At 35.7% G+C, this 27,522-nt stretch overlaps 1 protein-coding gene across 7 annotated transcripts in view; it reads right to left on the reverse strand.

Moving 5' to 3' along the window:
• NIPBL (NIPBL cohesin loading factor) overlaps positions 1–27,522 on the reverse strand; it is a 147,194-nt gene that overhangs the window by 46,549 nt on the left and 73,123 nt on the right. For 3 of the 7 annotated variants that reach the window (XM_085042738.1, XM_085042737.1, XM_085042739.1), the window contains exons 9-10: positions 24,105–24,737; positions 10,156–11,676 (exon numbers count right to left, since the gene is read on the reverse strand). The exons of 1 other annotated variant lie outside the window; for it this stretch is intronic. In XM_085042738.1, the coding sequence (XP_084898864.1) occupies positions 10,156–11,676; positions 24,105–24,737 (2,154 nt within the window). Of the gene's footprint in view, positions 1–10,155; positions 11,677–13,965; positions 13,997–24,104; positions 24,738–27,522 lie in introns of those variants that run through there. 3 more of the 7 variants (XM_085042741.1, XM_085042740.1, XM_085042743.1) reach the window with 3 other exon arrangements.

Here is a 27,522-nt window from a genome sequence, read left to right on the forward strand (position 1 = left end):
TTCACCTCAAAGAACTGCATACGTGAACAGCCACTTCTACAGTGCTTTTCCAAACATATGTAATGCTGTCCACAACTTAGGTACAAGTTACTTGCTGGAGAATAACAAATTCTTGGTTTTGCTTCATTGCTATTATCAGAAAGCTTCTAAGAAAAAATATTCTTGAATCTTCATGTACTACTCAATGTTCACTGACTCTCAAGGTAACATGTTTTTTCACCAAGAGTATCTTTACAAAATAAAATACAGTTAAAGATCAGTCTGAAAATCTCAGTCAGAAGTGAAATGGTCTGTAAGGCTGCTCCCGTATTTTATTATAGTCTGGGAAGCTTTTCAAAGGGTTTTGCTTTGTATAGTAGAAAGATTGTTATAAATATCTAGAGGATATAGTACATCCCATCTCCACATATGGCGTAGAAAACTAATGGAAAAGCACAGATCTGATTCACAGTTCAGTATTGTGTTTTGGAGCTGCAAATTTGTAGAACAGCTTTTGCTAACATTTATGCATATCTAATCTTCAGGAGGATCCAACATCACTTTGTGTTGAATCTGCAAGTCAAGTAGATCTTCCCAGTCCAGACAGATCATCCTCCAAGACAGGTAAACATTAAAATAAGGTAACATACTTATGGACTTTTACTGGGTCCATTCAATATGGACAGCACAATTATTTTTTGACACAACGATCTGTATTCACATTAGTTTCACTTGGATTGATATAGCAACTTCAATTAAGCATCTATGGAAAAGAGGATGATTCTTACAAATGCTTAGGTGAGCTTTCCAGGATCAGAGAGGCTGTTCCTGTCATGAAATCAAAACCAACACAAATAAAAGAAAGTTTGCTTTCCAAACTATGGAAAATAGATGTATAGTGTAGACTAGATCTTGGTGCAATTTCTGATGAACTAACAAGCCATCAAGATTCAAATACAATTAGAAACTAAACTCTGAATTGCTACTTTCACAACTATAAGAGACTGTTAATACAGTGGAAACATAAACATTTCTGTGTGCTAATGGCCCACAATAAACAAATCTGCAGTTAATGCAAATTCATATTTGTAATCTCCCTATATATCTTGATTTTAAAATGTGACTTTTTCCAACTATGAAGGCACTATATGAAAGAACACACAAGGGTCTGAGAGGGGAATAATGCCACCTGTTCGGGGTGAGGATATGAATCTTTACTCCTGATTTCTCAGCATTCAGAAATTGAAGTTTGACCACTGAACTTCTACATTAGAGAACTGTCACTCATCTTCATTTGGACATTAAAAATAAAGCTGTAATGACTGCAGCTCAATTTTGCCCTTAACTTGTTCCTTTTTTGCAGACATTACCTGCTACTGGACTTTTCTTATTCTGCTGATGACTACTAAAGCCTGCCTTGCTATTATTCCAGAGAGGCCAATCTCATCTTCTTTAAATGTTGTCTCTGACCATTTGATAAAAGACATTCACCCCTTATCTAATAAAAGCTTACAGTCTCACTTTCCTCTTATGTCAGGCCTACATGCAGGAAAGAAAGCAGTTTCTTTCTGAATTAGCTCAAGCAATTTTCAAATCTGTGCTAAATGAACTAAAATACCCTTTTTCTGTTAAGAAGAGTGTAGCAATCTTGTTGAATAGCCATTGCAAGCCACACCACTGCAGCTGCAAAAGCAGAGACTTACAGGTTAAATCTACAGCAACTATTCATTCAGATAAGGCTGTATTTTAGATAAGGAACTGGAAGAAAAAAAAGAAAGGATAAAAGTACTTCCCTATGTTATGATGCTGTTTAGAAAATAAACACCCTTCTAAAAGAGCTGACTATTGTTACATTATAGCATTCAAGCACTGCAATGCAAACAGCTGCAAGACTGCCTACAAGCTGATGAAGAGTTTGCTAGTTAAAGCTGAAAATTTTTGGTGCATTCTCAAGTGTGTAAATTTAATGACATCTTTTCCACGAGGTTCTCCCTTAAAATGCACCACTGTGTTCTTTAAATGGTACACACTGAGTCCTTGGTGATCAGTCCTCTGCCCACCAGCTTCAAATAATTTTGTGCCTTAAACAGTTTCAAGAACTGACGGGGAGACACAGGGAAATCCCAGTCACTTGCTTAGTGGAATTTAAGTTTTGAGGAGGACACATCTTCCATCCATAAGATGGAAGTTCCACTTTAATCTTATCACCCTATGATCAGTTGAAAATCTCATAATCAAATGAATACAGGTGAAAATAAAATAAACTGAGTAGTCCACTTACTCCAGCAGCTTTCCTCTTTCCTCTCCCCTCTCCCCTTCACTGCTGTAAAGCTTATGGAAGGGTGTACAGCTACATCCTACAGGGATGTATCCAAAAGGATATAACCCTCTATTGAGTGCCTTACCTTCACCTTCTGACTATATCCATGAAGTGATAACTCCAGAGCTCACCTCACACACACTCATGCCAGAAAAAGGGTGGGAGACTGAGATGCCCTCACCATCACCAAGGGATTGCACACACAGGATTCTCTGCTGCAATGAATTCAGCAGGATGGAGAAAAGTAGTGGTAGGGAAAAGTATATCCTCCATTTCATAGAACCTGCTTGAACACATCTTTCAAAATAATTTTTCCTCATGTGCCCCAATACTAGCACAAGGGATAGGCACTCAGCATAAAGTAAAATTAAAAAAAAATCAAACAAATAAACAAACAAACCAAAAAAACCCACCAAAAATCAATCACACTCCCTGCTTTTACTTCAATCCTTAGCTCTGGCATTGAAAGATGGGACCCAGACTGGCTGGGCAGAGAAGAATTTGGACACGGCAACAGAGTAATTCTATGATACAATAGAGATCATCATTAATCACAGATTAGCACCATAGATTCAAAAAGCATTTTACAGTAGTACAAAATACTGTGAGGAGAAAAAAAAAATTTAGAAGGAGGGAAGAGCTGTCCAAAGAAAACACCGAAATATCTAGGCAGAGAACTGGGAATATATCCAGCACACACGCTCCCAAGGTGCCAAGAGAATTCACATTTACACTGGCATCAATGATGTTCTCAAGCTATCTGATTGCTGTAGCAACAGTAGAGACAAGCTTTTTGTTCTTTATTGCTTACTTTTTGTCTGTACAGACAATGATAAAAGGAGGCTAGAACAGTTTAGTTTTCTAAGATGGTGTACAAAAAATAAATCAGGTTGGCAATTGAAATAAATGTAATGCTGCACAAACTACCCTGCTTTTATGAACCAGTTTGGGGGGTGCTTTTGGATTTTGCTGCCATTGCTTTTGAACATATGTAGTGAAATTTATGCCAACTAAATTAATTGTATTAAGAAGTTAAGGTATTTTGTATAGTTGCAAAACCCAGCATGTAATTTTCTGTTAATATTCTTCTATTAAAACTCCTCTCAGTACTCGAAAGGGGCTCATAAAAAAGAGGGAGGGTGACTTTTTACACTGGAAGATAGTGATAGAACAAGGGGGAACAGTTTTAAACCAGAAGAGGAGAGATTTAGTTGAGATCTCCAGAAGTGTTCAAGGCCAGGCTGAATGGGGCTCTGAGCAACCTGATACAGTGTAAGGTGCTCCTGTCCATGATAGGGGGTTGGAATGAGATGATCTTTAAGACCCTTTCCAACCCAAAACATTCTCTGACCCTGTGATGATTAGTGTTTGGGATCTGAAATTCATGACTGATGTGTTTTTTGAGCCATGTATTCTGATTAATTGTTAACTGAGCCTGAGAAAAAAGACCTTAATGAAATAAAATCATATTATTCCTCAGAATTTTTCTTGTCATAAAAGAAAAAATTCTATGTAAGGAATACAATACAACCAAGGCTCTTGCAGAGAATAAGCGAACAAAAGCCTTTATTTCACATCTCATCTGTGACTTCTAGGCACATCAAGAAGACCTGCTTTTTTTTATTAGTGTTGCATTATTTTCAGTAATAAGGACTGAGAATGTCCTTATCATTGAAAATATCACATGAAGCTACGAGTTTTGCTTCTTCAAGGTAACTTAACTACATAAGAACAACAACAAAAGATTGCTGATGTTTTAACTTTAAATTTAAAACAGTACAGGAAAATTGCTCGGGAGGTAATTAAATAAAAAATATATATATTTAATGAAAAGTTATTCAATGCAAACAACGGTTCAGTAATTTGAAGGACAAAGAAAGTTTCATACTCTTCTTTTCTATTTGCTGGCAATATTCCCAATGGGGAAAAAAAAATCTCACCAAATTTCAAGTCAACAGTTTAAATTTTCTTACATGGAAAGAGTCACCTAGAACAGCTGAAAATGTTGAGCAACAGAAAAGTTAATTTTCCAGAAGCAAATGTGAGGTTTTCTGGTATTTGTATTTAGTCAAATTTACCCTTTGGCTAGAGGGAAATTCAAACAAAAAATTTCAAACACGTATCTCTGCACATAAGCTAACATTAACATACACATTTAGATCTTTACACACGTGAGCAAATCCACATTGACATCAGACAAATTGCTGGGCCACACTTAACATTACAATGCAGTGTTGCAAAAATTATTTATGCAAAATAGCCTTAGCTATTTCCAGAAGCAAGAGGAACTCAATCAAGCATTCATGTCCATGAACCAAGAGCAGTTTCAGACTTTGAAGAAATTGTTCTGACAACCCAGGTAATATATATGTATCACTTACAAGTGTTCCCAAGTAATTTTTCAAAAACTAACTAATTAAATAATGCACTCCAGAATCTGCAAACAGAAAAAGCATCATATTTCAGGTGAATCAAAATATAATTAAACTAGTGGGTTGGGTCTAATTTATTGCTGTTGCTAAGAAATCAATGTGACACAAAGAAAGTTCACTCTGCCTATCCAGAGAAATACTGTAGGGGCAAGATTCAAAATAATTACCTTTACAGCAGTCTAAAGTAGGAAACAAATAACAGGAAAGCAGCCACTAGGCAAAGCCTTGTGCTGAAAATGTCACCTCTATTACCAGAAACAGATCAACACAAGGAATTACTCCAGTGTGCAAAGGCTGATTCCTTCTGTGTACCAACACCAGTTTGTCCAACATCTATTTCTGAAAAGGTAGCACCAAAAGTGAAGGCCCCAGAAAGTAGGTACAATGCCCATACAAATCCCAGATACTTTCTGGGATGGGACAGACACACCATATCTTAAAATTCCCTTCAAGTAGGAACAAACTATTCCAGTGCAAAGCAAGTTAGAGAAATCAGATCTTCCTAGACTTTAATAAATTATATATAGTTTAGACTTTTAACTAAACAATGCTTGGATTACTTTTCAAAATGTGAACGTCTTAATCCAGAAAGGAAAAAACAAATAATCAGGGCTAAATGAACAAAGTGCATATTAAAATGGATCCTCTGCAAACCCAACATATCTTGAAATACTTTCAATGGCACAAGGGTGAGCCAGTCCCTCTCCTAGTCTAGTTAAGCTGAGAGGAGGTAGTCACTAATATCTCAGAAAAGAGAAAAAACAGGAAGATTGTAGAATTCTTATGAAAGTCATAGTTGTTTTTCCTATAATTACAATAAAATTTTAATTTGAAGAATGTTTAAAAATTTGAGCCAAGAAGAATCATTATAAAGTTTCTGCTGTAAATGCTGAAACACAGTATTTTTTCCTCTCAAATGTGGCATAATTTTCTATAGATCCACCTGGTGCTGCATGCACATGCAAGATGGTTATTATTCTGGCGTTAACACATGCAAAAGCAATTACCACCAGGAACTCCAATACAGTGATTTCAAATTCAGGTTATATGGAACTGAGGATTTTCACAATGCTAACCTTTACTAAAGCACAATTTATGGCAAGCAAGCTGAGTTCCAGACTTTCCCTTTCCAAGTGCAGTGTGTTTTTACTCCAGTTATTTCCTTACAGCCCCTCTGATTTCCATGTGTCTGTTTCAGTATTAAGAAACTGTTATTTTGGAAATAAATTTGAGTGAACTCTAAAATTTGATGCGCTTATGATTGGCATCCATAAGCCAATTTTTTCCTTACAGTAGTCCTATACATGAAGGATTTAAACAATGTTTAAAACTGGTAGTCCCTTTCTGCCCACAGTTTTCATCTGTACCATAAAGCATCCTTAAGTAGTTCAGCTATGCTAACTAGAAATCTGTGAGAGGTATCACAAGCTCACTCAACTGAGCCCACACAATCTGGATACAGCTTTTCATCCTGAAATACCCCCTTTCTTGTCACTACTAGAAGATAATTTACTGCTCTGTTTCACAAGTGAGACTATTTCCAACAGTGCTAGAACCCAGAGACAGTCATGTTACACAAATGCCAAATTATAGTTACTATAGGCTCTGAAAAAATCACCCGGAATTAAAAACAAAGAAACCAAAAGCCCTAACAAACCATATAAGCACAGAACACAGATGAATCCACAAGCATTGTTTTAATGACGTGAAGGTGATTAAGCAGTAAAATTTTCAGCTGATCCTGTAAAGAGTATGTATGAAGAACAGCTTCAAAGAAATGTCAAATCTTTACTCAAATTTCAGATCAGAGTAGCAGAGAACATAGTATATTTATAAACACTTGTAGTGAGCAACAAAATCTTGTCTTCAGTTCTGTGTTGTACAGATAATGAAGTCCCACAACAATCTACACAATGAAGGAATGGCATTCAGAATTTCTTTTTTTCTCCTTAAAACAATAAACTCCTTTTAGGTGATATTGGAAGATCCAAAAGATGCTTATTTTGCAAAGACAATGCTTCAAACATATAAACCTACTCAGACGTCTCCTTACACAGACAGTTATAGTTTCTCTCGTTACTCGTACTTCAACAAAGGAAAATTTTTCTTTTTCAGAATACAGTAACCATGAAACTGGTAACAGTTCCCATCCCAACACAGTTGATCAGCATAGCTCTAAAAAGCAGCAGAGAAGGTATTCACTGAAGCTCTGGAAAGAAAGGATAGCAAACATGATCTCCTCATTGCAGGAACAAGCTTAAAGGGAAAAGTTTCATGGATCCCACAACAACATACATTTGCATTAAAACCAAGATAAAAGGCATTCGCAGATGTTAAAATCAGACAAAGAAAATGTCCCAGTTCATTCTGACCTGAACAAAATTGGCCACTAGATTTCACCACAAGAGCCTGTAACAAAAATACTATGAAAAATAATCCGTAACTTTCCTCTGAGATAGTGTGATTCTTTCAGAAAAATGTTCAAAGATCAGGAGAGAGAGAGAGCGGGAGAAAGAGAGAGAAGTTTCTTCTTCCTTGTAAATGCCAAAAGGGACTCTTGGATTGACTCAATATTAACAGTCACATTCTATGGCTATCCCTCCCATTCACAACTTGATAAAATTTCAAATGTGTATATTAAATTTGGTGAGAATGTTACTTTGTCTTTTTGAAGTCCAATGCAAATAAAGGCAAGATTTTAAAATTTAAAATTTACTGAAACAATGCAAAAAGTTGTATAGACATTCAGTTTGCAAAGAATTAATTGTAGCTTAACACAAATCAACTTTAATGAGTTTTGTAATGAATGGGAATTAGCCCCTTAAGACAGAATGACTATCTAAATGGTGTTTTGAACTAGCTGAACAACCCTATTTTAAACTGCATTTCAGGTAGATTATAGCAATGATGTTGTACATGACAAAGCCACGAGAAGACATTTTCTTGAGAGAGGGATGGATGAGAAAGCAAAAAAGAAAGGACAAGAGATACAAGGGTAATGAAATAAGATAAAGAAAAATATACTAAGCTACATGGAATAAGAGGCATGTGAGAAGATGAATAATGATGCTAAAAGGCAATACTAGAAAATAATTGCTACAAACTAATAAGTAGTATAGGATGAACTACAAGAAGGTTTATGAAAATTATGTTTCCTAGTGTATTAAAAAGTTTATAACTAAAAATGGCACCAAGTAGAGCTGTGAACACTATTTCAACTGGACTGAGGACATTGTGGCAATGGCATGAATATATCTACATCAGTTAGCTGTTGACAAACAGACTTTGCCTTATGAAGAGAGAAAACTTTATAAATTATGTACATTTTCCAGCATGGGAGTTCACCTGGTTAATCAGCATAATGTGTTCTAGGAAGTAAGTTACCAGGAAAAAATTACAGAACTAAATATACACATCAAAAATCTGCAGTTCAAAGACACTTTCTCCAAAATCTGCCTGCTGAACACTCAAAACTTGATTTGTAAGATAAAAATAGTTACATTATTCTTTTAATGAAACCTACAGCTAATATCATTTTAAGAACGTTATTCTGAATATAATTGCAAAAAGACTAATTTCAGATTCGAACAGTTTTTCCCCTGCAAAATATGTCCCAAGTAATTCAAAAGTATGCAAGAAAAAGATGACTTCAGAAAGAAAAAAAATGCAGAAAAACATTGTAAACAAGTTACAAACCTGACTTTAAAATCAATTCACTGCTCATGTGTGACAGCTACTAGAATCACACCAACAGTCATTAAAACCTTTACACATTACTAAAACATCCTACATTCATAACCACATATAATACAGACTACAAGAAAAAAGTAATTCAGAAACATTTTGGAATGTATACATGCACTGCCTATGGCTCTGAAGACTTTAAAGTAACTGATTTTCTGCACATAGAATTGTGTGAATTCAAAATCTACCCTCCTGAGGCTAGACCTGAGTTCCACCAAAAAGTTTTCAGCATTTTCTATCAAGAACATAAGGGTTTCATCTGAAACCTTCAGATTAAACTGAGAACAAAGATGTCATAATTTTATGGCTAACTCTAGATAACTACTATTAGAAATGGAAATTTTGCCTATTTTGAACCTCAGTAAAGGACAGGGACAATGTTCATATTTCCAGGACAAAGAGAAATCCCTAACAAGGAGGCTAATATTTTACAAAGAAGTAATACATAAAATGAATTATTATTAAGGCTTTTTAAAGTTAATATAAACAGGTTAGTAGATAGCAAACCGGCACAGCAAAAGAACTTCATGATACAGATGACATGTTTTTACAGGTGCACATAAAATAGTTATACATTCACACAGGTGATTGCTACATAATTTCTTACCAGATCATTATGTAAGAGAATGTTTTAATCTTGAATTATACACCTGGAAATGGATTAATAAATCATCCTGCATACAGCTGTAAACCTCTCCTCTGGCTTTTGATCTGTCTATTTTATGACATGACAACTCTGTAAACATGACTATATAAGAAATTTAAATTCTTTAGATGTTAAAAAAAAAGGAAACCTGATCACTTAGTAATACTGATTTCCCAATGTGATATGATCTACTTCAGTCTGAAACCAAAGAAGCCAAAATTAAAGCACGGAGAAGAAAAGCAATCTTATTTTTAAAAAAAGTGTTAAATCTATAGAAGAGACAATCAGTCAAATATCAAACCTACAAGCTATTCTGAATTATTTCCTGTCCATACTACTAATTTGAAAAGATTAGTAGTACTGAAAATGCCAGCCAACTGTTCGCTTTTCTTCTTTCTGCGTACAATGGACACTAGTGACAATGATACATGAATTCTCTTACAGACCTAACTCTTTCTAAGTTTATTGTCACAAAGTCTCAAGTATGGAACCTTCTCATTTGAGTTACATCTACAGTGTTAAAGAGGCAGTTGGGGCTTTGCAACTATGTCTTATTACCATCACGTCAAAAAAAGCCTTGGAAAGAACCATTTCTCTTCAAATTAAATATATAAAAGAATTTTAAGGCTTGAATATTTAGTATTTCCCATCACTCCAGCTACACTATTTACAGTAGTAGCAGTCCTTTATACAGACACACCTAAATCATGTAAAATTATACATACAACAGTTACATTTCACTGGATAAGCTACCATATCAAACTAATACAGCTGAAATACAGCTTAAGACAATTTCAGTGTTGCCACATTAAGTACTTCTACTGAAGTAAATAAATAATTTCAGGTACATTTGTAGCAAGATTTCCAGTAATGACAAGTCCTTAGACTAGTTTCATTTTATTTCTGAAAATCACAGTATAAGCAAGCATATAAGCTATCAAATATTTGCATTTAATTTCTAACAGAAGAAGCAGAAAATCGACAAGAACACGAGTGTAAAAGATATAATGCAATTAATATTAAAACAATCTTACCTTTATTAGGTTTGGATGACTTGTTCTTGTTAGGTTTAAAACAAGAGCCCCTTGATTTATCTTCTCTGTCCTTAATAAATTTCTGCACATCATCCAATGAAAGCTTTTGAAGGACAACTACGGGCTTAGCTCCTTTATTTAGATCTTCAACTAGCCCAATCTTCTCTACTTTGTCCTTCTGTTCACCTCTAAATTCAGTTTTCCTTGACTCCTGAGTAACATTGCCATCTTTATCACGCTTGATTTTTGGAATGACAAAATGTTTCAATGCACCAGATCTTCCCCCCAACAAATAACTGGGAAACTCTGCCTTATTGTCACCATGTGCTTTATTACTATCTACTTTACTCTTATTACCATCTGTCCTTCGTTCATCTTTGCTGTTGGGTGACTTAAAACCAGGTTTATCAGGTCTTGATTTGCTAGAATCCCCTTTACCTTCCTGTTTAATACGAGGGCTGTCAGGTCTTGATTTCTGATCCCCAGAAGAAAACCTTGAATCACCAGACTCATGCCTATATTTTCTTTCAAATTTCTCAGGTTTTGAACCATCAGATTTAATACCATGCTTAGAATCAAGTTCACTTTTGTTTGAGGATCTCAAATATTCAGGCCTTCTAATCTTGGATGGATCCCCCCTGTATCTCTCTGACTCCCCCCTGTCCTCAGATCTTTGTTTAAGGCTATCATGGTCACGCCTTGGTGTATCAGAAACTGAGCGCCCATCAGGCCTCTGTTTTGTTGGATCAGGTCTACTTTCAGTTTTCATCCTTGAAGGATCAGATTTCACATCTAGTTTGTGCCTAGATATCTCAATTTTCTTGTCTGACAAGGGTTTACTGGAGTCCCTCCTATTATCATGTTTGTGTTTTGGTGTTTCAGGCCTTCCTTCACTCTTCTGTTTTGGTGTTTCAGGTCTGCCTTCACTCTTCTGTTTTGGCGTTTCTGGCCTCTGCCGTATTTCCTGTTTGCCATTATTTTGTTTTCCATCATTTTGTTTCATCTCCATTGGCCTGCTCTCATTTTGTTTCAATTCTGTCTGTCTGTTCTCATTTTGTTTCATTTCCATTTGTCTGCTTTCATGTTTCACTTCTAACTGCTTGCTCTCATTGTATTTACTTTCCAACCGTCTGCTTTCATTTTGCTGGAATTCCATTTGTCTGTTTTCATTTTGCTGGATATCTGTCTTTTGACTTTCAAAGTCTGACTTTTTTCTAAAAATTTCTGGATGGTTTTCAGGTTTAAATTTAAGGACTCCAACAGTGTCTTCTTGGGGAACACACACAAACCCGTCATTATACTGCTTAATTTCTTCAGGTTTTTTGATGATGTCCAAATCCTGAGTTACTGTGGCCTGAGAGTCCGCTCTTCCTGCTTGCTGCAGATCGATACTAACCATCAACGCTGGCCTTGCCCCATTTCCTGCAGAGCCTGTCTCCTGAGAAGCTGCTCTATTTCCTCCAGTAGCACCTCCAGCCTCTGGTGGTTTGTTTTCTTGTTTTCGCTTCTTCAGAGGCTTATCTGCAAGTTAAAAGAGAAAAAATCACAAATTATATATAAAAAACTGAAAAAATGTCCAAGGAACAATGTCCATTCCCCTTCACTCCCACAATTAATTCTCCTCAGCATGTATGTGCACACACAGCAAAATTCACTGAATTTAAAAGCAAGACTAGGACTTCTCTAGCTAATACTTTTTCACGTATTTAGGCTATCATTTATTGTCAGTCTAACACAGACACCAGTTAATCATAAAAACAACCCCTCCCTCAAAACATATGAAAGCAAAAGCCCTGTGTAATTCCCAAAAGAACCACCTGATAAAGCAGCTGCAATACATAAAGACAAAAAAACCCCATCCCATTTAAAAAAAACAACAAACTACTCAATTACATTTGAAGCAGAAATCTGAAAAGTCAAAGTTAACGTGCATCTTCACAACTACTTTGTGAAGAATACTACTATAAAAGACTATCTTCTGCAGATTCAACCTGCTTTATTATACGTGTAGTAAGCAAGGATCTGCAATGATTATTACATGGGTTTTCTCTAGCTGGTTCAGTGCATCAGTTGGACTTCACACATATTTTAGTCAGGGAACACACAAACAATGGACAACACTGATAAAGTAACTATTCCACCACTCCATGCTTCTCTTTGAAGCAAAGCAGTATACCAAGAGTTGGAGTCTCTACCTTAACACAAGCATATTAGGTGGGGGGCCACTACACACTTAAAAACTTGATTACTTTCCCTTTGCAATCATAATGCTTTTTACAGATGGAACAAAAACTTCAGTGATAATTTTCTGTCAAGAACCCAACTCTGCAATAAGCCTTTCAATTTACACCAAAAATCAGTAGGAGCAGAATACAGAAAAAAAGTGAGCCAACCACCCACCCTGTAATTTGGTAGAATTTATAGAAATGAGAAGCATGTGGAAGTATCCTAAAGAGTATATTCTACTGATTTAAACTACAACCCATTTGTATTACCAGCACAGAACTCCAAACTACAAGTAATTGCTGCCACGAAAACTAAACACCCTGCCTGCACTAAAGCTCATATTCTAATTTCTCAACTATCATTGCGTAATTTATCCAAAGAATTACTTTCTCTAGAATCAGGGAATATGATTTCAAGTCTAAGAAATGACTGAACATAGATCTACTGTCAAAATGCCTAGACCACAAATGCAACATAAGAAAAATGCCATACTTTGTGCATAGGTTTGTGGTACCTTATCACCACATTCAATGAGCCAGCTCTCCTACTCAGAGCAGGAGAATGAATAGTAAGGAGAATGCAATCAAGAAACGGAGAAATAAATGCCAATGAAAAAAAACTACACACTCCTCTGAAATTATAAAGCAGAATTACAAGATGTGACTTCTAATTTCCTGTAAATTTTTAGAAGATTCTTATTTAGAAACACATTGAAGGATCACTTCCAAAATTAAAATTAGGCCACAATAACAACCAGCAATGGTCAATTTTCCCCATCATTTTCATCCTCAAATCTATTTGAATATTTCTAACTTTCTAAAACTCAAAAAATTTGTACAAGGTTTAATGGCTGGAAGACAGTAAAGACAGATAAAATAAACTCCATGCAGAAACTGATCAACTGCAAATAAAGAACTTTGCGAAGTTCAATAAAAGCCTGTAGGGATGACTGCCAACTTTATGAGAGACATGTGAAGCAAAAGAAATTTTCCAAATCAGAGATGCAGCTTTTTAGCATGGAGATTTTTGCTTTTTCTGTGCTACAGCAACTGCTGCATTCACATGAAGACTTACATAGATTGATATTTCTACACTATGGATTAAAACAAATACACATACATCCACACACAACGTTACCTTAATCTTACTTCTCAATTAAAACTGTTTAAATTTTGAAACATAAGTTCAGAAACTTGTGTTCTTATGAGAAAGTTGGTTGGCCTTGTGATTTAAGTCCAGAAACACCAGGCCTGAAAAAGGACACTTCAGGACACTGAAAGGTCCTGTAAAGGTCTGAGGGTGGATCTAACAGTAGTCTTTAAGACATTACTGTTACTACCCCATTCCTATAACTGAAGTTATCGCATGTAGCAGAAGGGAACACACATTCATATTTACACAGCTACATTTCACTGTCTAATGCATCACCACAAGGCACTAGTGAAGGCGGCTTGCATTAACCTACCAGGCTGCATGATTCAGTTAAAAGCAAGAAATGTTTTCCTCTCTTATGCCTATTATAGCAGCAGATGGCCACGAGCAGTGATGCCTTAAACAGCTGTAGCTGGATCAACCAAAACTCACCTTTCAGAGCCCTCATGATGAAGGCACCAAGAATAAACAATCAAAACAATTCAAGTAGGACCCATTTTCTTGCTTGGACTTCTGTAAGTGACCAGGCTCAACATCCTGCTGTTCTTCATCATCCAAAATGTCAAATTGTGAGTTGGCAACACATAAGTAGAGGATCACATCACAACTTGGCATACACAGTCCCTCTAATACATAGCTCTTCAGATGCACATTCTTCATTTCTCTTGACAATAGAACAATGATGTTTTAGTAATTTGACATCTTGTCTGAGAAGAAAGGGACACCTTCAAAGATTTTTCTTAGATGGCAAGGTGATTGCAGACAGAGTTACAGATCACTCACACATTTCTTCTTATATCCAGAGCATCTTGAAGGTGAGCCTCAAAACTAGACTTCATCATTACTGCTTTGCCTCTATGAGAATTCTGGATCTATGACAAAAAAGCTGTCCCGAGTATAAGAAAATATCAGGTTGAACTGGACAAAAAAGGTAGGATGAATACATACCACTACCTTCATCAAGCATAATGAAAAAACTCCATTGAATAAGCACAAAAGCTTTTTAAGTTGACATGATAGCTGCAAAAATTTGAAAGCTGAAATATACCATTGGGCTTTGAGGGCTTTATGAAATCTTGAACTCACTTTCTACATGAGCATTAGAATCAGAGAGATGAGGAGAGAGTAGTGAACCTCTGAAAACAGATGTCTTTGTATCTTCTCTTTCACAGTGAAATATATGCAAGAGTGCATATACCTACTTCGTTAAGTCATGACTCCCAAAATGAACAGATGAACTTTTACAATATCCATTGAAATATGCTTCATATACTTCAAGGCGTAAGTATCCAAGCTTCATCCACTTCATTCCACTTCATTCATAGACAACAGCATTTCCTTTTATTATGGAGATTTAGGACTTCACCAAAATATCAAACTAATGTCTTTCTCTCAAATCTTACAAACCTAGATCTAAAACTTGTGACAGTTCCAAATATGTTGGCTTACAAGCTCTTTAGTACAATAGTGTGATCGGGATCTTTTTGCTTCAGTTTTTATAAGTTTTCACGGTAAAAGGAATATGTACTAAGTCACAGAAGACCTTTCTGACTATATTAGAGATTGGGTATATCAGTTCGTTGTTTTCAGATCCTTTTCAAAACCATTATTCACTCCTTCACCTTTCTCTGAGGTTGTAGATATATTCAAATATAGATATTTAGATATTTAGATATAGAGATATTTTTTCCAGTTACTTTAACAAATTTATGGCATTTCAGAGCACAGTCTGATCCCTGTTACTCTATGTATGAATCCTTTTGACTTGGCAAATTCATAAGAATGTTCTCCTCACATTGCAACTTGCTTACTAAAAGACAGTACCTTGGGACTGAAAACAAGATCATAGACTACATTGTACTAGAAAATAGTTGAGCTGTTCCTTCAAATGAGATGATTCACTGTGGCACAAGAAACAAAATATTACAGGAATCACAAGCTTGATATGGAAAAAAATTAGCTGGATTTCCAAGTGGTGATCTCCCACCTGTCCTCTTATGACCAGTATTCCTGGAGATAAGTTATGGCCTTCACCTTTGGAAATATCTGCATACCAAAGTTATGAGTAGTTTAGGATTTAGAAATTAATTAATTACTGTGGAGCCTTTGTGCAAAAAAACCACATTGCACTGGAATAACCACAGACACCATGAGATACATTTCTGCTGAAATGACAAGGCAATTGTGGTTTGAAGAACATCCATCCTGAAAATATATATGCTTGGAAGCTAAGGAATTGTTTGAAGCAGCAGCTGGATGAGGGGAGCTGTATTATAAAATAATCTTTATTCTTCTATTCACCCTGGAATCTTTCCAAAGCAGCAGTCAAACATCATTAGTGCTGAAACCCCTATGTTACTGCTTCCTTGCAAGCCTGATGATCAACTTAAATCCCAGAACAAATTCTTTAAACAATTGAGTATAATTGGATGATACCCTACAAACTTCCAGCATTGCTTGGCCCAGCAAATTGAAATTGGCCTTTTCTAAGTATGTGGGAAAAGGTAACAAGTCTAAATAATAACCATGATTCTGGTTGCTAAGTTTCCTTTTAGCAGAATGGTAACACTTCCCTCTATTAATACTGTTTGGTATACTTATAAATAGACATAATAGACAAATTTCTGCTTCCCCATTTACACTTTGCAAGGGACTCAGTAGGAGACTTCATATCCAAAATGGTTAAATGTGAACGTTCCCCAATTCAGAGACACAAGAAAGATTGATCCTCTAATGCTGAACTCTAGATGAACCATTTCAGTGCTAATTTAAAGTACATTTTTTTTTTCAGAGCATAACATTTAAGAGTTTTATGTTTTTAAATCTTTCACTCTTCTAATCTCTCATGTCAGAGATTACTGGGATAAGCTTCCACTCATTTGAAATATCACTTATTTAATTACTTAAATCACTAATTAATAAATTTAATTCAAATATACTAGTCCTAATAGGCTATTACATATTGTCAAACCTTCTATTTTTTAACAACTTCAGAGACAAGTCAGGCAGAGGCGCATTACAAGCTTATCTTATTTAAACTAGCAATCAAGATTAGAAATTTTCAATAGGTGACACATAGCTAAATGTCCAAATAACAAACTTGTGTCTACTGTCAGCTGTTTCATTTTCGTGGTTATGTTTCAAAGATCTCTTCAAAGTTGTCTAACAACAGCCTTGTCCTCCCCACCAACAGTTCTCTGTAGACCACAAGGATCTAATCTGTATAGAAGGAATTTTTAAAATTCCTTCAATGATACCAGTGGATGGCCTATCAATGGAGTGAGGGCTATTATCCATTATTTTCTACTCCATCATGAATGCACACCATTGACAACCATGAGAGTTTGCTCCCATCTGACCTCCCCTCAAAGTCCTCTGCCAACTGAAAGAAGGAATTGAACCAAAGAGACTCCTTCCCATCAGCAAAAGAGACTTCCACAGTACTACCTTCTCCCCTTGAAGGAGAAATTCAGCCAACACAGGCCAAAAATTTGGTATCACTGTTTCCTTCCTTACAGAAGAAATCACGAAAGTACAGTCATGCATTTTGTATAAGAAGCTTTACAGAATGGCACACAACTCCAGAAATCTCTGAAGAAGAGACCAGAGGACTTCGAGCTGCTGCAGTTCAAAGAAAGGGACTTGCAAGACTCAAAACAGAAACAGCTGCTAATATTTAGTGATCTGTTAAAAAACTTCATCAAACTTCTGGTCACTGTCCAAAAAGAAAACCCCATTAGAAGGGATGTCTAAACTCATCAAAGCAGAAAGTTCAAAACAGAAGAAGACTATAGCAATCCCTTACAGGTCTCAAGGTGTAGTAGACTTTATCAAAATTAAGATTCTGAAGTTTTGCTTATTTTCTTAAATATAGCAATAACACAATCATATTGTTCTTATAAATTTTTCTACTGAAGGATGTCTGGTAACTCATTATTCTCTGTCAACTATAGTAATAGAAAGGAAATACTACACTAGGAAATAACAAAAATTGAACTGCAGAAAAGTAAAATCAAATATCTACACTTGTTTAGAGATTGGAAACTGTAACTTAAGCTCCCTGAATTTAATATTGCTTTCAAAAACAATATTTGATTTTAATTTATTTACAAGATAGATTTTCCAACATCAACACTGGGTTTTATGCATGTGATTATTTTGTGCGAAATTACAGTTTTGTAAACTCAAAATATCTGAGCAAAACTTATAGTGTGCTTGCTTTGAAATACCCAGTGCAGCATCTAATTTCAAAAGAAAAGTGCAACACACTAACACCAGACTTAATGAAAACTACTTTTTTAAGTACCACACCTCACATGTTCAATTAGATTTTAATTAATTCATGTAGACAGAAAACTTTAGAAATAAGCAGTGACTTCCTCTTCTCCCTTCCAGCTGTTGATTTTGTTCTGATACCATGCCTTGTACTCAAAAATATCAATTAACTAGATCAGTAACATTTATATTGCATGACAGTGAAAAAGAAGTTTGTGTTTCTTTTGTTTCTTAGGTTGATGTCAGAGTGAACTTAGTGACTGAACTACAGAAATGCTGGAATTAAGCTCTCAATAGGGTTTATTAACTACTCATGCCATTTCTTTATCAAGATCTAAATCCATTATAGAGAAATTACTGTTCCAGAATATAAGCCATTACTGGGTAAATAGTATCATAAATCCTCTCATCTAACAGGTACAATCAAAGGTATAAATTATATGCAATTTATATTGAATTTTCTAGTCTTAGTTTATAGTATAGGCTGAAAAAAAAAGACGTTTTTTTGCAAAACTTCTACAGTTTAGTTATTTTCTACACCTTCTTACAAGAGCAGGTTTCTGCACTACCCTTTTTTAAAGCCCAACCTGGGATAATAAGGGGAATTCTGATTTTATGTTACATATGAGCACAAAGAAAAATGTTATTAAATTATATGTCCCTACTTTAAAAAAAACAAAATTCATTTGATAAGTATTTTAATCTTTATAAAAACTATAAAAGGAAGTAAATTTTCCCAGCTGGGTGGAAACATTGCAACATTTCATTGCAATACCTCTAATAAAACAGGAAATTCTTCACCTTACTTTTCTGAATACACACAAACATAAAATCTCTCTTCTATAGGAGCTGAAGGCTGCAAAGCTGGTTTTTCTTAGAAGAGCTATGTAAGCTGGCAGTTTCATCCGTTACATCGCACTACAAAATGCAGACCTAATGAAAGCTTGTATACACAAAACACATGATACCTAAGTCTCGCATTCTGCTACACAGACACACAGTAATTTATTTTTCACACTGTATCTTTTCATCTTCTGATATTAATGACTGTAATCTTCAAGATTACTATACAAATTACTACACTTGTAGCTCAGTTTTTAAGGAATTAAGCCCCCTATAACTTGTTTTTGGAAATGAACGCTAATATACTGGCTATACTTATACATTCTGTCATTTCATTAAATGGCTACATAAAATTAGGCATAACCAAACTATTCACTCTTAAGAGTGTTCTTCTATTAGTTTCCTCTTTAGGGAATTTTATGGGGGAGATGGGTAATGGGGAGAAAGGGGAGGAGCTGGGTGAGAACTTAAAAGGTAAGAGAAAAAAGTTACTTACCTATAACTGTAGTTTTGAGAGTTTTGCTCCGGCAGATTCACACTCTTGGGATGTGTGTCTCTGCTGCTAAGGGCTTGGAACGAACCAAAAAAAGAAGGGCCCACAGCAGGCATCCAAATGCCCCCTAACTGATCCAATTATTGGAAATAAAGTTATTACAGCTTCACTTCTTCCTAATTCAAAGAATCCACAGTAAGATTCCAAAGAAGTGGGTAAAATGGATCCTCAGACGTGAAATATATAGGGAAAAACACACAGATACAAGTCCGTTTGTCTCATTAAAAAAATCTTCTAATGCTTTTAAGTTTTAAAAAAAATATTAGCCTCCCAATGAAATGGTTAATGATTTCATTACTCTTCTCATAAATCCCAGAAAACAGTGCCTGTTACAAGCAAAAGCAGAACTCCTTAATCTGTTAAAACAGCTATATTACACAAAAGTATCTGAAGAAGCCTAAAGTCTAACCACACAATTCTATGTATGGAAGAGCTCAGACTAAAATGTAGCAAATCTGAATAAAATAAAAGAAATGAAATCAATTTGAAAAAGAGTATCTGAAAAAGATGAGTTACTTTCTGCTTTTTTATGTAATTTTCAAAGTTATCTTCCCTTTTCATGTTGCTAGAAGTTTCACAGCTCCTTTTAGCATTAGTATGTTAAACATCTTTATTTCACAGTATTCAGAGTTTATAGAAAAGCACGAAAGATTTTGATGTATCAACTTTGAAACAGAAAATTAATTCTGTAGTAGGTCTAAATCTTGAAAAACAAGAACTTAACATAACGTTCTAGGAAAGGTTTAGTCTTAAAGTGATGGACTAACTTCTTAAACTCACACAAAACTAAGCCCACTTGTACCTGAAGAGTGGCAAAGCACAAGTTGATGCAAAGAACTGAGGTTGCCAATTTGAAATTTTTCCCTCAGCATTCCCATCTCCCAAAAGGACAAAAAGATGCCTGAGACCAACAGAAATTCCTGGGACAATTTCTAAAACTTAATAGGATTTCCTGTACTTTCTTTAGGTAGTCAACTTCAGAATGTGAAAAAAGCACAATTTCAGATAAGTGAACAAAACTGGTTCAGAATATAGACTTCTACCTGTTTCAAAAGCCTTCAACAGTACCAAGTAGTACAGAAAATGTGACTACTGGCAGTAGTTAGAAGAGAAGAAAGCGTGCATGAAGTTTCACTACCTTTCTGAAGAAATGATGACATGAAAATATCACGATGTAACCAGAGCAGAAGATGGTTTACCTGTCAGTTGTGGCAAAAGTCAATCTCTTTTGAATCATTTTTTTTCCAGCTCAGATAATCTGAGTTAGATCCATCTGTAATACTACACATTCTTTCAAAATAGAAGATATCATCTAGTATTGATTAAAATCTTGTATCTGATGAGGGTGTAGAGGTCATTGTGAGGGGAGCAACAGGAACTGATGACCTGAGACATATCATGTTCCATCGACTTATTTAGAAGTACTGAAGCTATTGAACATAATAGATATATTAGAATGTGACTTTTGGTGCCAAGTGCCTAGATCTTCAAAATCTCCTTTCACTAGAAGATCCAGAAAAATTACTTGTGAAATTAATCAAGAGACTCTCTCTTGATGGAGAAAGTAGGGAGAGGAGGTGAACTCTTGTCCTTCCACACAGAAGACTAGGATGAAACCACCTTTTTAAATTTCACACCTCTCCATCATGATGAATAAAGACCCTACACTCCACTTAATCCAAGAACAAAGTAGCCCAAAAGAAGAGAATTATAAAAACATAGCTGCAAAAACCACTTGCATATGAGGAAGAAAGTCTGTATTATAGAATCATTTCTTATGCATATCTGCCACACAGTAGTTCAAATTTGTCAGATTTTGCATTAGTGATTTTTGCACTAAAGATTCCTTTTTCATGAAGTAAAAGCATGAAAATCAGATTTCAGAAAGATAAGCTGCTTTTCAAAGAAGAAGGCACTTCTGCAAAACACTGTTAGTTTTTCTTCTGAAACACAGACTGTCTCCCACTTTGAGAGACTTTGTTTGGTGGAAGCTAAATATTTTAACAGCTTTGTTAGAAAGAATGATTTATTACAGAAAGTACTATAATTACCACAAGGCTCCACTCCCCATTTCCCACTAGTACCAAATATAATAAAAAGACCTCAGCATTTTAAAAAAGCCCTAGACCTTAGCATTGCCTTAGTCAAGTTTAGCAGTTGTATACTTTTTAGCAAGAATCCCCCCTGTCCAAATCTCTGCTGCTTCTCTGAAATGAACAATTCCACCACACTACTGGTTATTAGCCTCAGAAGAACATGTCCCATCCCACCAAACCCTTACTGTTAAAAAGACAGCACGTGAAAATCTGTAATGAAATATAGAACTACTGAGATTCCATGTCTAAAATAAAGGACAGAAGAGACCACTAACCTACTAGGAAAATTTGTGAGTACCACTCTACTGAAAGCTATTTATGGAAATCAGTGTGAGTATTCACAGAAAACACAGTATGGCTGTAATATGCATTCCCATGCCTCTCTTACAAAAGCAGCGAAGAAGCTTCCATGCAGATTTTAGCATGTGCTAGTGTCTTGAGTAAGTTCTCCAAAGGGATGCTTGCTCTTGTAAAGCATCAGCTGCTGCTACACACTCCCACTCTAATTAGACCAAGCACTTGCTACGCCCACACTCTTTTCTTGACATAGTGTGATCTGAAGTTACAGTACATGTACAAAAATACACAAATGCCAGGCTTTTGTATAAACACACTATGCAGCTTTGCAGAAATGAATGACATATTTAGAAGTTATTGAATGTGTTTCTAACACACATATTCCCATAGGAACAATAGAGGAAGCTTCCCCCTGCAGCTTCACCAAACCTAACAGCTCCAACTAGAACAATCCTAGAGCTTCTAGACATAGCAAAAACTTACAAGCAACAGCAAAAGTATTACCAAAATGCAAGAACTGTATTTCTCCAAGGTAACAGCTTTTCAGGAAATCTGTTCCAAGACTGCTAAAAATCTACTAACTATGCACGCACAGCTGAAACCTCAAGAGCCAAAGGGAAAAAGTGAAAAGTGCTGCTGTTTATCATAGGGGCAACTTAGCAAAAGTGAATAAATAGTCATAATTTGTCCCAGTATGAGGCAGCAACTCATGCACCTGATTTATAGCTGTTGTAGGAACTCAGGAAGATCTGAGACCTACCAGAGGATGCAGGTAAGAGGGTAGGGTAAGGTTGGAATCCTTATTTTGGAAGATGGTTAGTGACCAGTGGTGAACAGGTATGGTCACTTTCTATAAAAATGACTCCTTTCCCCAAAAGAAGCAAATCAAGATTCTGACCATAGATAGGTAATTATGGTAAACAAACTTTACAACTAATGCTCAACATTTTCTGAAAGCCACAACAAAACAGAAAGTGTGGGTTTTTTTAGTTTTGATCACAGTCTTTGAAAGCTGCTGTACATTTATTCAGCTGCTTCTCAGGTAAAACATGGTGGAGATTCTATTTCAAGTGTGTGGACACAAATGTAGCTTTTGAAGGATTAGGCCACAAACTACAAGCTCTCCAACAATAAATTGAAAATTAATGGAAGAGATTTAAGCAAATAATCAAATTCCTCATTCCAGTAAATTAAAATTAAAGACAGTAGAGATCAGTAGAGATCTCTTTTGAGGTTAGCATGTTTTCTGCTTATATTCATAAATAGCTTTTCCTAAAAAGATTTGATTTAGTTACTAAATAAGAAACATCTCAGGAGTTAAACCTTTTAGTACTGCAGCAATGTTTACAAACACATACACACACACAGAGACACACACACACTCACTCCTCCCCTCGCCACTCTGGCATCTTTGAAAATAGTAAAAAAACACTTTAAATAGAGAGAAAATTTGCACCATCTCTGCTGGTTAAGCATCGAAACTGCATGTAACTTCATTCCATGCAAGTATGTCCACATGGACCATTTTCACCCATGAACTTCCAAAATCAGAATTTTCACCATTTTCCATTCTGCAAGGCTTTTCTTGAGAGTGTCTAATAAATCAGGATAATGCTACAAAATGTTTTTTTCTCAGAAGTTAAACGGTGCAGAGGACGCTTCTGAAAAATACTTATGGTAAGATATTATTATCTAATTTATAAAATCCATCTGAAACCAAAGACCTTCAAACCAGTTAACAGAAAAAGAAAGAGAAGTCAAAACAAAAAATCTGATAGATTAAATTAAATTAAATCCATTAAGACAACAAGTGCACCTACCGAAGTGAAGGTAAAACATTTCAGAGGCCCACCTGGTTCTGTGCTAGAGACCATACAGATACATGGTAGTTCTGTAAAGTGTCTAATGCCTACATAATAATTAATACCCAGTTGAACAAACATTAGAGACAACATAATTGTATATATTACCCAATCATTACACTACCTCTAAAAGGACAGAACAGATGTGATTTTAGTCTAACATCTCCTTCACATTAAATTCAAATGGGAATATGAATAGAAATGGGATAAAACAGTTTTCCTGTATTTTCTTAAATTAGGCAACATGGTGTAACAATACAACTATCAAAACTTACTACAAATTTTGATTTATGGTACTGCTGAGATTTTAGAAACTATAAACACAACTGTACTTCATTCAGTCCCACGTTCATAGTAAGAGCATCTTAAAGGAATTTTGAAACATAAGAATTTCACTTTCCATCCATTAAGACCCCAAATAAAGAATATCAGATATTCAAAATATGCATATAAGAAAGATTACAGTTCATCGTTGGAAGGGAATGGAGATGAATGTCGCAGAAGGACCTACACTGAGTAAACAGAATTGAACTATGTGACAATGACAGGAAGATTTTATATATATATATATATGGAGCTTATATGCATATATATATATATATTTATATAATATATAGTGTATATACACACACACAATCCTTTTACCTTTATCTTGCACTTCTTTTGAAAATCGCTCCCTTTCAATAGCTGATTCACGTTCTATCCGCTCAATTTCAGCCAATGCATCCAATTCTACTTCATCATATGACGTTATAGCTCCTTGTTGCGAAACCTGTTGCTGTGTCTGTACCACAGGAGTCTGAGGTTGTTTTGCAGCAACTGAAGTGTTCTGTTGTAAAACAGGCACTTGCTGTGCCTGAAGGAAAGCTGTCTGTTCATGCTGCGGCAAACACTGAGCAGTGTTTAGTGGGCGGTTAACATCCTGTGGAGTAACGGGTGTTTTAGAAGTCTGTCCTGGGTACTGCACATTAAAAGGAATATCACCCTCTGACACACTGCTGTTTTCCAAACCAGAAAGCATATCATCCTGCTGGTCCATATCCGAAGATCTTACACGAGAGAGTCTTAATGTAAGCTTAGTGGAGTCCTTGGAAGGAGAGCTAATGATATCATACATTGCAGCTTTTTCAGTCTGGTCTTTTTCATCCTTGCCTAACTTCATTTTCTTTTGTTTCTTTTGCTTTCTTTCTGGAGAATCTAACAATATGTCTGGGGGAACATCTCTAGGTGATGAATAAGGTGGAGGCTGAGATTGTTGGATTAAAGGTTGTCTTGATCCTAGAATAATAATTCAGAAAAACTGAACAGTTATGTTGTTTCATGTTTATATAAAAACACACTAAATATAACCTACATAATTTTAATGTGTATCTCTACATATAACTGTGTTCACAAAAGGTCTAAATAAGATTGGTAGGAAGCACATAATTGCTAGATCAAGATGCAATCTAGATAGCCGCAGTGTATTTCCTAGGAATTTTAGCGGTCCACTGCAGGTAGAGAAGGGATCATTTCAGAGAAGATGGAACAAAAAAACCCACCACCAAAAAAGAATAAATAAAAATAGTACCTAAAGTTCAGAGTATCAACTATTAGAAAATGATCAATGAAAGCAAGTTCAATACAGAAAAAAGGAAAGATCAAAAAGATTCTTACTAAGGTCCAGTGATGAAGACTAAATGATCAGTTTATAGGCACTAGCCATTTCCACCATACACTTTTAATTAAAGAAAAAAAAATCAAAATATACACAACCTCCTTAACTTGGATTCTGACAGTTTATTTTTAACATCTTTTCCTTCCTTTTCTTTCTATTTTTAAATTTTAATTTATGTAAGTTTATTCCAACCTCCCCCACTCATTACTACCTAGAAAACACTAATTATCTTAAGGCATTTTTCTACCATGTCCTGCCTTATCTCCCCTCTTTTTTTGTTTAATGTATGAACTCTTGCTTCTATGTGCACTCTTTCCAGGATTTGAGTGTATCCACAGAAATTTTAAAAAGAGGACACTTTTAGTTAAACGAATTGTCCAATTAATTACATTTGAAGTTTTAATTTCTCTAACTAATCAGCTGCTTGTAACTGTCAGCCTAGAAAAAAGTCTGAAAAACAGAGAAGCTTTTCAACCAATCCCAAATGTAATTTTGATCTGTACTTTCAGCTTAAAAGGGAATACTGTGCAAGGTGGGGAACACAGAGAGTCTCCTCTTCTTAAAGCACCCATTCAGGTTCCATTTATTCATTGAGGAATACTGATCTTCAGAAAACAATGACTGAGATTATTATTAGTCATTCTAGTCTGGTCATCATAGGTCAGTATTTCTAAAAACAAGCAAAAATTAACTGGAATACAGGTCCTGTGTACTTCATTCAAGAAACACCACTAAATAAGAAAGCAGCTTTATGCTGCAGCTTAAATTTCTACCATATTTTTTTAGAAATGTTAAGAATCATTAAGCAATGTACTGACCTGTAGATGAAAAAACAGAATGGATATCTCTATCAAAGCTTCAATTCACATGAAAAGTGTGCTTTTACTGATGACCTTTTTGCACAGACTGCTATACTTATTTTGTCTCCCTAGACCATTCTGTGCCAAGTCCCATGACTTCTGCATGTAGAGAGCAGGGTATGACATGGGTTTATCCCAATCCTTCTCATCTACCAGCAGTAACTCCATATTCTGCAAATAACATCCACAAAGTTGGGAAGCTCTGTTTTGACTCATTCCAATTCTCAAAACTGTTCTACTGCTCTAACTTCCTTCCACAAATCAGAAACCACACTCAGCCACCAGTTCTGGCTACACCCTAAGAAGATTTCTCACTTGCTTTTCACCGAATTCCTACTCTTTTTATGCTCCTCCTCACAATTACCATTTCTTTGGCTAATTTACAAGATTAAATTTAACGTGTAGCAGTAATCATTAGCTACCAATTTCTTTTATGATAAAAACTACCACTCAGGAAAAGAAAGCTGCAGGATAATTTCCACAAATAGTAGATGCAACTCAGAACTTTTCAAGGAGATATTACTGACATCTTAATTTTGAATTATCTCTTATATGAATACTTTAAAAATTGCAACAATGGAACATCTACTGTTTTTCAGAGTTATACTTTTAAACACAGGAAACAGGTTTGATTCTCCCTTGTCCTAAACTTCTAAATAAATATGACAAGATCAATCTGATTTGGTATTAATTTGGCATTTCTCATGTGAAAAGTAATGCTACAGCAACAGATAAAGTGATTCTTTTTATCTTTGAATAGATTTGAGGAGGTCAGAAGGATTTCAGTGCATTCCACTAAACATTCTCAGAATTCAGTAAATGAAGAAACAAAAGTTAAGTTTTGCCTCTCCTAGGCAGCACTACGAATAAGTATTTGAAAATATCTTCCTCCAGAAGGAAATTCCTGAAAGGTTTTGATAGTAAGGCCTATAAGCTGCATTTTAAAAGGACATGTTCTGGCAATAACTTCATGGATTTCTGAGATGTTTAATGATGGTTAAGCCTCTGACAACAAGGAGGCTCAGAAGCTGCAATGCCTATGTATCAAGATGAAAAGAAAGTGAACAACATGAAGCATTCTCGAACAGTTTCACCCTACCACAAACCTTAGCAGCTTTGAACAGGTATCACACAAGGAACACACAGCACATTCTGTTCAGTACTGAGACTTCAGACAAAAGCCAGCAGTGTGCCCAGGTGGCCAGAAGGCCAATGACATCCTGGCCAGCAATAGTGTCAGCAACAGTGTGGCCAGCAGGACCAGGGCAGCGATTGTCCCCCTGTACTGGGCACTGGTGAGGCCACATCTTGAATCCTGTGGTCAGTTCTGGGCCCCTCAATACAAGAAAGTCTTTCAGGTGCTGGAGTGAGTCTGCAGAATGGGAACAGAGATGGAGCACAAGTCCAGTGAGGAGCAGCTGAGGGAGCTGGAGGTGTTTATCCTGGAGAAAAGGAGGTTCAGGTGAGCCCTTATCACTCTACAATTCCCTGGAAGGAGGTTGTGGCCAGGTGGGGATCAGCCTATTCTCTCAGGCAACTAGAAGAA

Source organism: Lichenostomus cassidix, chromosome Z (genome assembly GCF_008360975.1).
Source record: "Lichenostomus cassidix isolate B80296 chromosome Z, HeHo_3.0, whole genome shotgun sequence".
NCBI lineage: Eukaryota > Metazoa > Chordata > Aves > Passeriformes > Meliphagidae > Lichenostomus > Lichenostomus cassidix.